Here is a 17,329-nt window from a genome sequence, read left to right as displayed (position 1 = left end):
TGGATGGGACTAAAGTCCTCTAATAATGGTTAAGGTCTGGCTCTAGGAGAAAAGAAGAAACTTTTCCGTACAGTTTTCCTACTTCTATCTTTCCTATCTATATTGTTAGGCGTGGACCAAATATAAAATATTTTTTCCAAATGTTAATAGGATGGTCATTTAAAATTGTAATAGTAGGTGTTTTGTGAAAATTGTCTGTATTTATATGGTATGATTCACCATTCTCAGCACTCTAGTTCATCCACCACTCTTTTTTTTTTTTCAATTATGTTGTGTCCTTGCACTTGGTTCTTTTCCTAATATTTTCATGTGATTGATTCTGCATTTTGAATGTTGATACATGCAGAATCAACTAAATACAATTTAAAAAATAATACATATAACAAACATATGTGAAATTCAATGTTTTAACAGTTAATATATTATGCTGACAGGATTGGGATTAGGTAGGCAATCCACTCTCAGGAAACACTAGGGGCATCCATGCACTTGCTAAAATCACTCCATTCATGGAACACTCTAGATTCTCAGAGCTAAAACGAACTACTTCTGATTCAGGGATCTTCTACAAACAGAAGTTTCACTAAATCATTTTTACTGAAGTCTCCACCCCAGGGCCTACAACCGTTGGATAGTGGAAAGTGGTATTCCCTCATGCTGGTGAACTCTTCCCTACCCTTTTTACAGTTTTTTTGCTTTTACTCTTACGTATCTCAACACTCTGAAGTTATGGTAACGTGACAACACAGGCTTTACAAACCACCCAAATAAAGAAATCCGAAATTACCTGGTTTAATTTTGGCAAAGCATTGGCAGCTCCTGATTTTGCCTTCTCTTGAGCCCACATTCGTAGGTAATTGCGATTTTCTTGGCCATTTGTCTTCTTACCTATTGCAAAGGAGTGCAAAAACAGCTCTGTAAAATAGCTTGCATATCACAGAGTAAGATTTGAATTATTTGGATCTTCAGAATTATCTATCAACTAGCTTCCATTGCATGATATCTGACGTAAGTCTGCGTTTTATTTGTAAACTCTAAAAAGTGATAAAGTTTCTTGAAACTAACTAAATAGCAGACGTTTAATATGTATGCAATTAGTTTAGCTTTTTCCAGATTTGCTATATACCACTAGAAGAAATGGAAAATGCTACTTACCAGAATGCATCTGTTCTTGGCATGTAGAGTTTTATACTTTAGCATAGACTGCCGTCTGGTCTTGGGCTCAGATGGTTGCACCTTGTTTTTGTCGAAGAAGTCTTTGTAGTCACGAGATGGGTGACTCCTCCTTATGGTGATAGTGCGCATGGGCATCGACTCCATCTTCAGATTGTTTTTCGCTATAAAGGCTGATGGAGTTAGGAAGAGAATAGAAAAGGATGTCCATGTGATGTATCTAAGTAAGATAATACTGCAACAGATAAAGGTACCCTGGAAGGTGTATACATCTCTACAGCTCCAAATGCCAAGAACAGATGCATACTGGGAAGTAGCATTTTCCGTTTGAGGCATATGAGCATATAGCATAGACTATAAAGCAGTTTTCTCCCTAGCGGTGGCAACCTGTATCCGTTGCAGTAGTTTGAAAAAGTGTCCTTAATACAGCCTGGCCCACAGTAGCTTGTTGCTTTGCTTGCACATCTACACAATAGTGTTTAGTGAAAGTATGTGGTGTAGACCAATTTGCCGCTTTGGAGATGTCATCTAGGGGAATGTTCCCTAAGAATGCCATAGAATCCCCTAGTTTGCGTGTGGAATGAGCTCTAGGGGGAATAGTTAATGTGCGTTTAGCTTTGAGGTAGCACTGATTGGATGCATTTAACAATCCACCCTGCAATTCCTGTTTTTGAAATGGGATTGTCCTTGTGAGGTGGGGAGAAAGCGACAAAAAGTTGTTTTGTCTTTCTAAAGATTTTTGGTTCTTTCAATGTAGTAGAGTATGGCTCTTAACGTCTAACGTGTGGAGAGCGCGTTCTGCTACTGAGTCTGGTTGAGGGAAAAATACTGGAAGTTCAACCGACTGATTAAGGTGACGGGCAGATACCACTTTAGGTAGAAATTATGGATTAGGCCTAAGAACCACTTTACTATGGTGCATTTGTAGGAATGGTTCTTTTACAGTTAATGCCTGTAGTTCACTAACTCTAAGTGATGTGATAGCTACGAGGAATGCTACTTTCCAAGCAAGGAACTGTAACTCGCATCTGTGAAGAGGTTCAAATGGGAGACCCATGAGTCTGGTAAGGACTATGTTGAGATTCCAAATTGGAGAGGGTGGAACTCTTGATGGAATTATTCTTTTAAATCCTTCCATAATCGCTTTAATAGCGGGTATGCGATACGACAAATGTCTGTTTTGGAGGTAAGCAGCAATTGCAGCAAGATGTAACCGTATAGATGTATATGCTAGGTTACATTGTTGTAGATGCAGAAGATAACAGATAATATTTTGGATGGAAGCATCTAGCGGATTGATTTTGTTATTTGTGCAAAAAATGACAAATCGCTTCCATTTTGCTGCATAGCATGCTCTAGTAGTAGGACGTCTAGCCTCTTTAATGATGTTCATGCAGTCTGGCGGGAGATTAAGGTAGTTAAACTCTAGGACTTCAGGAGCCAGATCGTAAGATTGATTTGATTGGGATCTGGGTGCCTTATCTCTCCATGGTTCTGAGTGAGGAATTTAGGGGAGAGGTGGAGTTTTTGAGGAGGCACTACTGAAAGTTCCAATCGGGTTGTGAACCATGGTTGGCGTGCCCATGTTGGAGCAACTAGGATCATTGTGAGGGAGTGTTGTTTGAGCTTCCGAACCAGTAACGGAATGAGCAGGAAATCTGCCTGACCAGTTCATCCATAGTGCATTGCCTCTGGACAATGGGTGTGGATATCTGGAGGCGAAGTTTGGGCATTTTGCGTTTTGATGTGTGGCGAACAGATCTATGTCTGGATGACCCCACATGTGAAAGAATGGAAGAAGAACTTGAGGATGAAGTTCCCATTCGTGGATCTGCTGTGTTTGACGACTGAGTAGATGCGCAATTGGATTGTGTACTCCTGGTAAATGTTCTGCGAGGAGGTAAATGTTTTGAGGTATGGCCCATCTCCATATGCTTTGCGCTAGTCGTGAAAGCTGAAGAGCATGTGTGTGTCCTGATTTGTAAGTAATACATTGCTGTCATGTTGTCTGTACGGATCAAGACATCTTTGCCTAGTAACAAAAGTTGAAAAGACTTTACTGCTAGAAAGATTGCCAGTAACTCCAGGTGATTTATGTGGAGTGGTTTTTGTTGATGGGTCCAAATACTCTGAACGGTTTGGTTTTGGAGATGAGCTCCCCAGCCGGGGGAGCAAGGCGTCTGTGGTTAGCACTATTTGTGGAACCGGGTTAGGAACGGCCACCCTTTGGATAGGTTTGGTGTGTTCCACCACTGCAGAGAGCAATGTGTGCGGCTGTCCACCAACACCAGGTCTGTTAACTGACCCTAAGCTTGGTTCCACTGATGTGCTAAACATTCTTGTAGAAGAAGTGTTGGACTTGGCCCTTTTCCCCTGAATTTTTTCGTTTTTTTAATGCATGTTAGATCAAATAACCAGTGTTTAGGTGCAGGTGTTCCCTTCTCCCAAGATGGCTGCCACAGGCCCCTGCTACTGCAGAGTGGTCTATCTAGTAGCACCCTAGCTGCCAGGAGCTGGCTGGAACCCCACAACAAAGTTGCGACACCAGCCCGCCTTTTTTGTCCCATAGGTAGAATGGGGAAGCTCCTGGAATGTGCTGGAACCTTCTAGAAGGGAGGTGGGGTTTTTACTTTTGCCGCCTTGGATAGAGGTCACCTGACCTAGGGCTACTTAACAGAGGGAGGGAACTTTTTCTAGTTAGTTGGCCAGTTGGGGTAAAGCAGACCTGGAGGATCCCCGCAGGAGTGTCGGCGGTAGGGCCTAGCCAGGGACTTATGCCTCTGAAAGTGACAGGACTTAGGTACTGCCTTTTAAGTGAGTGAGGGATCCTGTACAGCCCACTGATCTAGCCCAGCGGTAGGAGAACCCAGGGGCCATCTGCCAAACCTGACTAGGAAGGAACTAGTCGCCAACTCAATCCCTACCCCCAAGAAACAGAACCCCTAAGGGCGCCAGAGACATCTGCGCCAGTAAGAACGCTGGAATTTCATGCTGAACCTGAATGCTGAAACTAAACGCTGGAACTTCATGCTGAAACTGAATGCTGAAACCTAAGGCTGAAGCTCCCTATTGAAACCTAAGCTGAAAGTAACTGCTGGACTACTGGGGGATCAACCAGGTACTAGCGCTGTGACCCCCGCGCTTCCCGACCTTGCCTGGGATCCCTCCGAGTCAGTCCCACATCGGGCGCCGAGCGCTGAGTTCGCCGTCGCCCCGCTTAACTTGTCACCCACCCCCCTGGTGCGGGGACCGGAAGCCTGCCCTCATTGAACTGGGGCCCGCGGAGAAGCCCGGGGCCCCGTCGCTGCCGTCGCAGCGTCTGCAGGAGTCGTGAGAGGCCGTGAAGCCGCCCCCCGGAACCCACATGACGAGGGCGGACTGCGCGTCACCGCCCCCGCCGCTGAGAGCCCTAGCTGCGGGACCCGCCGAGGTGAGGAATCCCTGAGCGACTGCCCGACCCCCAAGGACGCCGAGACCAAGTTAACCCCCGGGGGCTGGGAGGTAGCGTGGCCGTGTGGAGGCCTGGGACTCACCCCCCTGCTCCCTGGGAGGCTGGTGGAGGACCCGGTGCGCCCCCTGTCGATCGGGAGCGGCACCGCACTCTGAGACTCTGGTTCCCCTCCGTGGGATTGCCCCTTGCTGCTAGACTGCCGCGTACAAGGGGACCAAGTGCCTAATGCTTGATTATTCCGAGTAGCGCTGTGTTCTTAAGTTCTGCTCTGAAGTGCTAAATGCCTGTTTATTACGAGTAGCGCTGTGTTCTCAAGTCCTGCTCTGAAGTGCAGAGTGCCTGGTTATTACGAGTAGCGCTGGGTCCTCAAGTTCTGCACTGAAGCGCTAGTCATGTCCTGAGTAGCGATATGGTTGCAAGTCTGGCCCTTAAGCGCTAGTAGTCTTCCAGGTGTGGTGCTACGTTTTCCAGTCCTATTTCAAAGCGCTGATAATCGCTAGATACCGCGCGAGGTACCCACGGCAGATTGAAATGCTATTGGTGGGAGGGGCGCAGCACGCTGGTTAACCGCTGTGTTTACCGCTCCCCCAGGTTCGCCAGGTATTGTCCATGGAACTATGATGAATTGCTGAGGAATCTGACGCTAATGTATTCAGGTACTGCATATTGCATCATAATGAATTGCTGGTGAATCTGACGCTAATGTATTCAGGTACTGCCTATGGCACCGTAATGAAATGCTGGTACATCCAATGCTAATGTATTCAAGTACTGCCCATTGCCATCTCATGAACTGCATTTGCACCTAACTGCTTAGATAAACTTGATTGGTTTTCATTGAACCTACTGTGTGGCGTCCATTATTGTGTGCGTTTCCTGCTTCAGGGGATGAGTGTGTTGTATGGTCGCTTTACACTTAAGCCTTCGGGTGCCCAACCGCTCGAGTCACGTTACCCCCTTAGGGCCCGGTGACCCCAGGTCTTACAGGAAGCATTTGAAGTCTTGCATAGGGAACGATGAGGATGCAAGAGTCCATCATCCCTATTATCTGAATGAACACTCGAGCTGGGAGGGAGTGTTGAGGTTGGAATTTTGAAATGAGAGCTTGCATGCTGGCTGTCCTCACTGGATTGGGGTATGCAAGGGCCTTTGAGGTATCTATTGTGGCACCTAGATACTGAATGATGAGAGGGTTGAAGGTATGACTTGAGTAGGATTATTGTGAATCCCAAGTTGTGGAGCAGCTGGATTGTTCTGTGCGTATTGTGTACACACTGTGTGTATGACTTGGTTTTTATGAGCTAGTCGTCGAGGTAAGGAAACACGGGAATGTGTTGTCTGCGCAAATGAGCTGCGACTACTGCGAGACATTTTGTGAAGACTCGGGTGCTGTGGTCACTCCGAATGGGAGGACTTTGAATTGGCAGTGCTGTCCGCCAACTACAAATCGTAGATATTTTCTGTGAGCGGGGTGAATGGGAATATGAAAGTAGGCGTCCTTGAGGTCTAGCGTGGCAAGGAATTCGCCTTGTTGGAGCAGTGGGAGCACTTGTTGGAGAGTGATCATGTGGAAGTAGTCCGACTGTATGTAGAGATTTAATGGTTGGAGGTCTAGTATTGGTCTGAGAACACAGTCTTTCTTTGGGATTAGAAAGTAAAGGGAGTAAACCCCTGTTCCCTGATGAGCTAAGGGAACTGGTTCTATTATGTGTTTTTGTAATAAGGAGAGAACCTCTTGTTTTAACAGTGCCAGATGTTCTGTGGACATCGGACGTTGTTTCGGGGGTATGACTGATGGAGTTAAAGTGAGTTCTAGGCAGTAACCATACAGGCTAATTTGTCTTACCCACTTGTCTGTGGTGATGGAATTCCAGACAGGTAGGAACTGTGATAGTCTTCCCCCGACTGGAGTGGTCGGGGGGGAAGTGGAGGGAAGTCACTGTTTTGTAGTAGGAGAGGTGCAGGTGTTATTACCGCGGCCTCTACCCTTGTTGTTGTTGCCTCTATAATCTCCTCTGAAATAGCCTCTGCTAGGAGAGGTTTGAGTAGTGTTTTTGTAGAAGGATGAGGTATTGTCCGTCCCAATAGATTTAGAGGCGCCCCTATGAAAGGAGCGACGAAAGGAACCTCTACTGATTGTTGCTTGTAGGGCTCCCATGGACTTAGCAGTTTCTGAGTCCTTCTTCATTTTTTCCAAAGATGTGTGTACAGTGGGTCCAAATAGGTTTTCTTGATCAAAGGGTTGATTAAGAATTGTGGACTGCACATCTTGTTTAAACCCAGATATGCGTAGCCATGCGTGTCGGCGTAGTAGAACGCTTGTGTTAACTGCACGCGACGCTGTGTCAGCTGCATCAAGAGCACACTTTATAGAAAGTGTTTGTGATTAATTTTCCCTCTTGTATGAGGTCATTAGCCTTAGCCTTATACTGATCGGGAAGATGTTGTATGAGCTTTTCAAGTTTATCGTAATGAGCCCTATAATACCTGGCCATTAAAGTTTAGGTATTGGCAATGCGCCAGTGGTATGCTGCTTGTGAGGCAATGCGTTTGCCATATGCGTCCAGTAATTTAGACTCCTTATCAGGGGGTGGGGCATCCCCTGATGTTTGGGATTTTGCACGTTTACGTGCATTTGACACAACCAATGAATCTAGAGGGAGCTGTGATTTAATATAAGCTGCGTCGTTGGGAGCCAGTTTCTATTTTTTCTTGATCCTGGGGTTGAGAACTCTGATGGGATCTTTAAAAATGTCAGCTGCATGTTTGATGATACCCTTTAACATAGGAAGAATGCTTGTTGATTTTTGTGACTGTGTGAAAGTCTCTAACAAAAAATCTTCATGTGGGTCTGAAGCTAATTCTACCCCATGATATTGTGCAGCTCTGTTTATGAGCTATGCAAGCCTATGTTGTTGTCTGGGGGGATGGCCTAGATGGGTAGGAGTCTGGATCAGGGAGATCTGGTACATGTGGTGGATTGTCATAATCCTCCCAAGGATCATTTGGTGGGAGAGTAGTGTCATCATCATTATCCTCTTGTGGGTTTTCATCCCCACCCCCACCCCCAAGGTGATCATCATCATCAACTTGTGGTGTAGGTGAATATGGAAGCATTGGGGAGTGTGCTGGAGAAAGTGGTGTAGTGGGGATGTTTGGAGAGAAAGGCCTGGCTGGAGAAGTTCTCATGTTTCTCTTTTTTAAGGGTACTTTGGGTACTTCCGTGGAGTCCAAAGGTCACTTTTGTGATCGAATTGTTTTGATTTTACCAGTTTTTGGATCGATATGAAGGGTTTTTTGTTTAGGGTCCACAGAATCTGGTTGAGATAGGTCTTCTAATCCAGTATCCTTGTTCGGTACCGAAGATTTTGGTTGTTTTGGCCTTGATTCCGGAGCTTTAGGAGGGATCTTAGTGTCCTTTTGCTTTGGAGGAACTGTGGAGTACGAGGACTTTTTCGGCTCCGAGGATTTGTGATCTTTTTTCGGCTCTGAGGTTTTTTTCGACTCGAAGAATGTGTTGTCTTTTTTCAGCTCCGAAGATTTGCTCTTTTTCGGCTCTGAAGATTTGTGGTCTGGTTTCGGTACCAAGGATGGTAGTTTGGTGCCGATGCGTGGCTGACTCGGTCCCGAGTTGCTTGAACGCTTGTCTTTGGACTTCAGAGCCGAGCCCGAATGTGGGGCATCAGAAGTTTTGTTACGGTGTCGACCTGAGCTGGAAGGCGAAGGCGTTTCCGGAGCCTTACGTTTTTGAGAAAAGGTAGGGATGTCGATGTCGGTACTCACGATTCATTGTCCTCGAGTAACTGTCTGATCTTCGGCCTCTGATTCGTCGGCCTCGGAGATGCTGATGTCCTCATTTTCCAGTTCTTGTTCCTCGGGAGCAACGGGCCTGCATCGAAGATGTCGTCCGGCACCGAGGTAGTGGATCGAGACTTTACGTGACGTCGAGCCCGGTGATCACGTATGGTTTTTATTGAATCTAATGAAGCGCAGGCTGGGCAATCTTTGTCCTCGTGTTCTGGAGGGAGGCAAAGGTTACAAACCTTGCGGAGATCAGTGTGTGGGAATTTGGCACCACACGGGGGGATTTTTTGAATGGAGTTCTTTCTATTAGCTGTGGGGCCTGATGGCGCGGATTGGCCCAACGGCCCGCGTCAACGACCGAAATCGAAGGTGTTGAGATTTGTGTTGGATTCGCGTTGAGGAGTGCGATCAAAACAATACTGCCAAGCGGTGAAGGATTGCACGTCAAAGGTGAATCGAATACGATACCGACCCGGAGCACAGCCGTTTACATCCGAACCCGATGGCGGAAAAAAACAATTGAAGATGGAGTCGATGCCCATGCGCACTATCACCGTAAGGAGGAGTCACTCATCTCGCGACTACAAAGACTTCTTCGACGAAAACAAGGTGCAACCATCCAAGCTTAACACAAGATGGCGATCTATGCTAAAGTATACAATCTACAACACATATGCCTATTTAATTTGTAATTCTGAAAACCTACTTTATGAACTCTCAGGTTCAACCACCTTGTGAGAATTACAGGCAACTCTTTCTTAATGCAGATGTGAACTGTAAACACGCCCGACCATACAACTTGTATGTATTTCCATGTATGTTGTTCATTGTATTTCAACCCACATCTACGCTGAGTCCATGGTACACCTCAATTAAGCTCTATTACCATTCCCACATCTACAGCTGGTGGGGCCCAGTGCAACAATCTTTGTCGGAACCGCCCTCAGTGATCTCCCTCATGGATTCTCTCCCTACCACCATCCAACCTCTGTCCATAGCTCCTCTCTCACATATGTTTGATTATTTATAGCCAGTTGCGGCTGGCTTGTATCGAGGGTAGTGGGTGTGGGATAAGTGGGCACACAAAAAATAATAAAATAGATTCACTTACCTTTGCAGCGCGACATCCTCCTCCCTCAAGTGTCTTCCAGGAAGCTCCTGATGCAGGAAACTGCACTACTCAATCCTGGTGCTGCTTTCACAGCACGAAAGCAGCACCAGGATTGGATAGAGCAGCCTCTCTCAGTGCTCCTAAAATCACTGGAGGCCTGCGCTTTCTCTAACCCAGCTTTCTAAGACGGAACTTTAAAATGCACGTCTGTCTGGCAATCCCAAGATGGCCAGCCAAAGAGACATGCGCATTTAAAAGCACACACCTTAGTTCAGGACGGCTTGCTGAAAAATTAAACTGTAATAAATAAACGTTATCATCATTTTATTTTTCAGTTCTGGGGCTTGTGGGGTGATGCTCCTCCGCTCAAATAGACAAGCCGCCCGTGTTCATAGTGCTACTCATGCCAATGTCGGGTTGCAGAGCACTTTACATCACAGACATATTATTACAGAAACAATGAGACATACAAGTGTGCAAATCAATGTACAGGAAATGTTACATAAACAAAATGACTTCAAGGTGTAGGAGTCACATTTCATAAGAGTGTTTGATATAGAGAAGCACAAACTCTGAGTTTAAAAGGTAACGGTTTGCGGTATGCTTTATTTACAGAGGGATCGCTACAACAAAAGCACTAACCCATTGAGCTATCTAGATAAAACAAAAGCACATTAACCCTCTGCGCCACTTTATGAGACAAAACTCAGATCCCTCAAGCAGGTACATTAATCATCAGAGTTATCTTGATATGTTTATTATTTCCAGAAAATTGCTGTGCACACAAGGAACTTTGCAGAATGTGTTTTTAACGCAATCATATATGTCAGATCACAGCGCTCTCTGAGCTCAACACCCGGTGCAGCAGTACTTGTCGCACCACTCTAAAACCGGCACTGCTCAGACCCATGAACTCTACTGCCTCCATGAAGAAGGCGATATATACATTTTAGCGATCACACAAACATTGGCTAAAGACCGTTCAGTTATTGACATCATTGTCATATTGCCCGAATATCCATCACAGCAACAGAAAAGGCACACAGGGCAGAGGAGTGGTATTAGAGGAAAAATAAAAACAAATTGCAACTAAACCTATTTCATTTGCTAGCTTTGATCCATTGAAGTAACTGCCTGGGAAGTTAGAATCAGTCTACAAACCACATTGCTCTAGAGGCTTTTGACTGACGTCCTGCAGTTCTTAGAAAATCAGTCAAGCCCTTGATAGGAGAAAACAATCCAGCCATGACTGTAGGCAATTTTAACTTGATGGCTTGGCAACCAGGTCAATAGTTCACAAGTTGTAGCAATGTGGGCTCATTCAGACACCTTGAGATTCAAGCAATGGGTGAATTCAGCTAGCCACTTGAAAGGTATGTGCCGGACTGAATTTTATTCTGTAGAGATCGTCCCTTACTATTAACCATCTCAGTTTCTTTCCCTTTGAAAAATAAAACAAAATAAAAATAAAAAAAGGAAAAAGAATAACGAACTTACCTGTCTCCCTCCAGCATCGCCCTCTTCTGGCTCCACTGCAGGCAGGCACAGGCTCCCAAACTGCCCTGTGACCAATCCTGAAGCTCCTCTCATGCATGACAGCAGCTTCAGGATTGGTATGCATGCCATGAATTTGCGCTCCCCGACAGACTAGGAGTCTGTGCCTGCTCTCTCCAACCCGGCAATACAGCGCTGGTTGGAGAGAGCTTCAGTGCGCATGACGGATTGGCCTGCCTGAGACAGCCAGCCAAACTGCCATGAATACCGAAGGCAGGGCCCATCACTCCCTCTTCCGTACTGTTACCCTCCTGACCCCGCCCCCAAGACTCGGCACACAGAAGAAAAATAAACAATAATAAAACTGGTTTTAACCCCGTTTTATTTTTCCTGTTGTGCAGGTAAGAGCGATTGGGCGTGTTGGGGAGGGAGTCCACAGACGACGAGGAGTTAAAATTAAATTTAAAAAAAAAGAAAAGCACTTACTTTGTGCTCGCCTTTTAAATTTCATTTTAACTCCTCATCTGTCGACGACCTCCCCACCTCGCTGCACCGCTCTTACCTGATGGGCCACTTTTGGAGGTGCTGGCAGGAGGTTGGAGGGGGGCAATGCTTATTCACCGTAGCAGAAGAGCGGCTACTGCCCTATCTTTATGAACCTAACTAACCTGCGGGTATCCACTCTTTTACCGGTCGAATGGTCGGACCACTATATGGTTCTGATAAAATAGATACTCCAAAGTGTCAAGGGTAAGGCAGAGGTCTAAACATATAATGGAAGGCAATAGCACAAATAAGACATCAAGAGCTTCTGTGTTTTGATCCAGGAAACTATTCCTAAGTATAACTTTAATATCGAGTCAGATGTACAGAAGACCAACTCTTGGTTAGTATCTGTGGTGAATTATTTGATTCCTCTGCAAACTAGTAGGCAGAAAAAGAAATGCTCTGCCTCTTGTTCGATGCAAAACTGATTGAGGAAAAAAAGCACCTGGAGGAAATCTTATGACACTACGGTTATGAAGAGTTACATGATGGCCATTAAAGTCCATCATAAGTTGGTTAAAAAGACCTGTGCTGATTTTTACGCAGACTAAATTGAGAACAGTGGCAATCCTTCTAATAAAATGTATGCCATTGTCCAGAGTTTGCTTAATCTCGGAAAGTTAGAGATGGAGATGTCTCCCTCTGACACTGCTAGGTAGGGTTGCTATGTACAAAATGATCACGCTCCTCATACTGCTTTATATCCTCCAAAACACATACCACAAAATCCCAGATACGGTCTTTAAGGCGATCGCGGATGAGGTGCTTACGCTCCTATGAGACGGCGGCCACCCGCGAATAGAACTTCAAACCATGCAGCGGAATCAATACAGCGGGGGTATCGCCCTCCTAGACATACTAACCTACTATAGGGCAGCCCACCTTATTGTTATCAATGAATGGGGACATTTACCTGGGGACCACCCAACATACATTCTAGAGCAATCACAATTCCAGAAGCACTCCTACCTAAATTACATATATGGAGGATCTGGAACACAAAGTCTATTACCGGCAACGCAGAGGGTGATTGAAGCCTGGAAAGGGGTGGAAAAACAGATGAAATGGGAAAAGAGATTAACAAAATCTACACCGCTATGGGAGGGTAAGCGACTGCCTGAGTTAGCAAAACTGCAGGGCTTCAAGGACTGGGATGTAATAGGGATCACAACGATAGGGGACATACTACGGAAAAGAGAACTTCTAACCTTCAAAGAGCTCCAAAAGGAGTACAGTTTGTCCAAAATGCAACAATACAGATACATGCAACTCCAGCATGCCTAGAGTGCGCAAAAATCTGACATAACAGACATCCCTGAATATGTACCCATTAGAAGGCCGCCTGTTGCAGGAAGAAATACCGGAAAAGGCAGTGTCCTGGACATACAAAACAATAATTAACAACATTCCCGATACACTATCTCCACTTAGATCCAAATGGGAGGGAACAAATGGAGCACTGGAAGACATCGACTGGGAAATGGCGTTAATGCACCCCAGAGGTAGCGATTAAGATTAGGCTATGCCTAGTGCAGTTCAAAGTCCTACATAGGATATACTATGACAGAGCGAGACTCCACACCATGGGTAGAGCAGAGACCCCAGAGTGTAATACGGCCACGGGTTCCTTTATCCACACTCTGTGGGAGTGCCAATTAATCCGCAGGTATTGGTCACGGATAGTGAAAGAGCTTAACAATGTACTCGAAACACAGATCCCAATGGATCCCAAATACATCCTTTTAGGGATACACACAGATGTGGACCTTCCCAGACACAAACTACTACTGAGTAACCTAGGACTCATAGTTGCTAAGAGAGATATTGCCAAATACTGGGGCAGCACAGTTTTACCCACTGTGACCGAATGGCGGGCAAACATGGATCTATATATGGGAGCCGAAAAAACAGTATACGCAGCAAGGGTATGCCCCAGGAAATTCAGGAAGATATGGCAGCCATGGCTAAGTTACTATGGCTTTGAGTTGATCGATGGGGACTCGACTGAGACACAGTTTAACACATAGAGGCCTCAACAAGTGGTGTAATGCACTCTTGCAGTACCAAGGGGGCGCAGTGAATAGAGCATGACTATTGTGGAGGGTGGGATTGTGGGGGGGGGGGGGGGGGAGAATTGTCAAACGAAATGATTTTATGTTTTGCTCTCCATTTCCACAAAGAATGGTTACTGATTATAATTCTACTTTTGTACCATATGAGATGCACCTGCTGTTTTGGCTAATTCTTCGAAAAACAAATAAAAACAGTTAAAAAAAAAAATCTTGGAAAGTTAAGATTATAGAATTCTCACAAAATACCAAGCCTGAGATGCAAGGTATGAGTAGTCAGAAATCAGTCTAGGAATACGGGTTTAAAACACTCTCTTACTCCTAAAAATACGTCACTAAACATATAACCACCACCTGTCAGGAAATTAATTTTCCTCTTAGTGGTAGAGAGTGATTTAGGATCTGCCAGTTTAGATATAAAACATCCAATGCAGGAGAGGAAAGTTAGAGAAGTGACGCTTTGGGTTCTTGATTTCTAGTAGAAATACACATAGGAAGAAGAGGCTACTTTCTACATGAAATGGGCTTGGCATTAACAGTTTACAGCATGGACAGTATCTCCTTTCTAAATGTCTTTGACAAATGTCCAACCTAACTGAAATACTTAATACACAGAATGTATAATATATGAGAATCAACGCAAACTCTCACACATGACTACAGACCATAAAATATGGCAATTATGCACTACAAAAAACATGCAACATAAAACTGAGCAACCAATAAAGAAGGTTGAGTTGCTACATTGAAGACAAGCAGTAAAGAAGAAAGAGTCACAAAGTTTATCAGTTTTATAGTTAGATGACTCTACCTTTGTTGGTCTTGATGCTCACTGCAACAAATCCCTCTTCTACTCCTTGTTTATTTCTGGGTTCCAGTCCAATAACTGTGGATCAACATTTGAAAAAGGAAATAAATAATGATAAACAAAGAAACAATTGTCAAAAACAGTAGCAAAAGCTATCTTCAAACCACAAATACCACTGTTTCCTGCTACATTTCAATTCCATGGTCAGGCCCTCAGGCAAAAGAGAAGAGAAATACCAAAGGACTGCCATGTTCAGATGAGGTGTTGTAGTTTGAGGGTGGATAGTAAGAGGGTGCCATATGCTTCTATACTGGAAATGTTGGATGTGGCAGGGCTGGGAAGTTATAGGGGTGAAATAAAAGACAGCTTAGCCAAGAGATTCCAGTTGGAGGCAAGATGACAATGATGGGAATAGAGTTGAGAGATGGAATGCAAGAGTTCAGCATAGTTGCAGTTGGCCATTACGGTGCAGCTGTAGAAGGGGAAGATTGACAGGTGACATAAATGGAGGTGACGACAGTAAAGGTTACATGCTCGTCTTTGCTAGCGAGTTGCGACTGAACTCAGAAATCCACGTCATGTGCTTAATTTGCTACCAAAAGACAAGAAATGCACAAAGAAGTGAATCTATATATTTATGAGATTACCAGATGCACAAACCTCATCCAATAAACTTAACAGTATGAAAGTAAAGCATGAATCAAATTTGCATGAACAGATCATACAAACGTATAAAGCCTGGTGATTAATGTGGACACAAAATCTGAATGTGAACTACTGAGAAGAGATGAAGCCTTGATAGAGCAGATTTCCAGAAACACGTGTTCGCTGTAGCATGAAACTGGAAAAAAAACAGAAGAAGACTTTTGGACAATGAACAATTGAAATAAATAATTATGAAGTAATTGACACTATTGTATTACAATATTCTGATTATTATCTACTGGCGGTCGCCAGTAGATAGTTATAGTTAGGACCGTGTTTCCATAGGAAATCCGCAACATTCTATTTTGAATAACTTTGGCGCCGATTGACGAATCTTCGCGAAATTTTCAAAATAGGTGGGGCGCTCCGCTCCTTCCCTGAAAGTGTCGGGGGGATTCGTCAAGCGGGGGCTGAGAAAAAGGGGGGGTCCCAAAACGCGTTTTCCCCATGCATTTTTCCATAGAACCTTTAGTCCAAGCTACAGCCCGAACGGCTGAACAGAATTACTTGAAATTTGGCAGAGAGGTAGTCTTCAGGTCAGGGATGTGCCTTTTGCATGTCTGGGGTAAATCTGTTCAGTATTTCCTGAGAAAATAGCATTTAAATCAATATATATATCTATAGGCGCGCTCCGAGCGCGTACGGTAAGCTTAACGTACGCGAACGCCGCCGTGCGCGAGCGCAATTCTGATTGGTGGTTACATGACTGTAAACATTCGAATCGGTCGAAATCAGGAAGTGTCGGCCGCCATTTTGTGTGTCTCACACTGATAAACAAAGGTGGAGAACGTGAAAAGGGGGCAACGAAGAGAGTTGCAGACCCCCTAGCGTTTGTCAGGGGGTCCAAGAAGGACCCAAAAGTATTAAAAATACATTTTATATTTCTTTTTTAAAAATCACGGGGTGCGCGAACGGTAAGCTTACCGTACGCGCACGGCAGAAAAAAAATCATAAAAAAAAATAGAAATAAAAATCAATTTTAAGTGTTCAGATATTTAAACCATTTATTGAAAAATAAGTTATTTTGTTGGTCAGGTAAGTGTGAAATTTCTGTATTTATCACACATTTACTTTCATGCTCCCTTTTTTTCACTTCTCCTCTCTGCTTTTCTCATTTCCGGTCCCTCAAGGATCTTGCACGGTAAAAAAAAAAAAAAAAAAAAAAAAAGTGATTACATTTTTTTTTAAAAAGTTGTGAGGTAAGGTTGGCTCTTAAAAGAGCCGTAGTGTTAATACAGGGACAGAGGAAAGAAAGAATGGGAATATTAACAAGGACCACAGATGTGCTGGTCTATCTTATTGTTTATTAGGGAAATACTGGTCTCCCCATGAACAATTAGACCATAACATCTGGTGCACCTCATTTGTACCCTCTGAAATCGAGGGTTCCTTTCCACAGGAGCAGAAGAGGGTGATGCTCCCACCGCAGAGGAAGGGCTCAGCTGAGCTGCCGAAGATGTACTCGGCTGAGCTTCTGCGGATGTGCTCGGGTGACTTACTGGAGATGTTTCTTCAGTATGTCGAGCAAAAGTCCTGGGATGTACATCCCTAATGTGTCTAACCATAGAGTGATTACCAAAGGAATACTTCTTCCTTGGATCACCTCTAGATAAGACACGCTCACAAAGTGAGAAGGTGACTAATGGAGCATTTACCTTTTTCTGCCCCTCTGGAAATGTAAAATATTCCCAAACAAAAGAATTCTTTTGTTTCCTCCTTTTCTGTCTAATGATGGTGCTGCCCTGCTCACTCTCAGAAGAGGACTGCTGCTCTGCCATTGTATCCCAAAGACAATTCAGCTCCTTCTCCTAGGAAATCACAAGCAGTAATGAGGGGAATGGGTGTGGTGTAGGAAGATTCTGGAACTGAAAGTAGTTTAAACCAATCAGAAGTGTTGTTTCTTGATCACATGACCTACCGTACGCGCTCGCTAAGCTTACCGAGCGCGTACGGTAAAAGTACGCATGCGCGTAGGGAAGACACACGCACGCGCGCATGCGCATTACAGGCACGCTCGTACACTTCCGCGTAACGTGCGCGCGCGCATGCGCATATGAAGCATGCGCTTACGCGTCGCGTAGGAAGTACGGACGCGTCCGTAAATTGCATAAGCATGCGTACACGGAGTATAAATATTACGTACGCTCACCGTACATAAAGCGAAGCGT

General features: G+C 44.7%; 1 protein-coding gene across 1 annotated transcript in view; it reads right to left on the bottom strand.

Moving 5' to 3' along the window:
- TBC1D9 (TBC1 domain family member 9) overlaps positions 1-17,329 on the bottom strand; it is a 386,514-nt gene that overhangs the window by 34,374 nt on the left and 334,811 nt on the right. Inside the window, exons 19-20 of the mRNA XM_085641600.1 lie at positions 14,460-14,534; positions 788-888 (exon numbers count right to left, since the gene is read on the bottom strand). Coding sequence (XP_085497726.1) covers positions 788-888; positions 14,460-14,534 — 176 coding nt within the window. The remainder of the gene's footprint in view (positions 1-787; positions 889-14,459; positions 14,535-17,329) is intronic.

The sequence above is a fragment of the Triturus cristatus genome, chromosome 2_2, assembly GCF_964204655.1.
Source record: "Triturus cristatus chromosome 2_2, aTriCri1.1, whole genome shotgun sequence".
In the NCBI taxonomy this organism is placed as follows: domain Eukaryota; kingdom Metazoa; phylum Chordata; class Amphibia; order Caudata; family Salamandridae; genus Triturus; species Triturus cristatus.
This window is presented reverse-complemented; position numbering and strand designations above follow the sequence as displayed.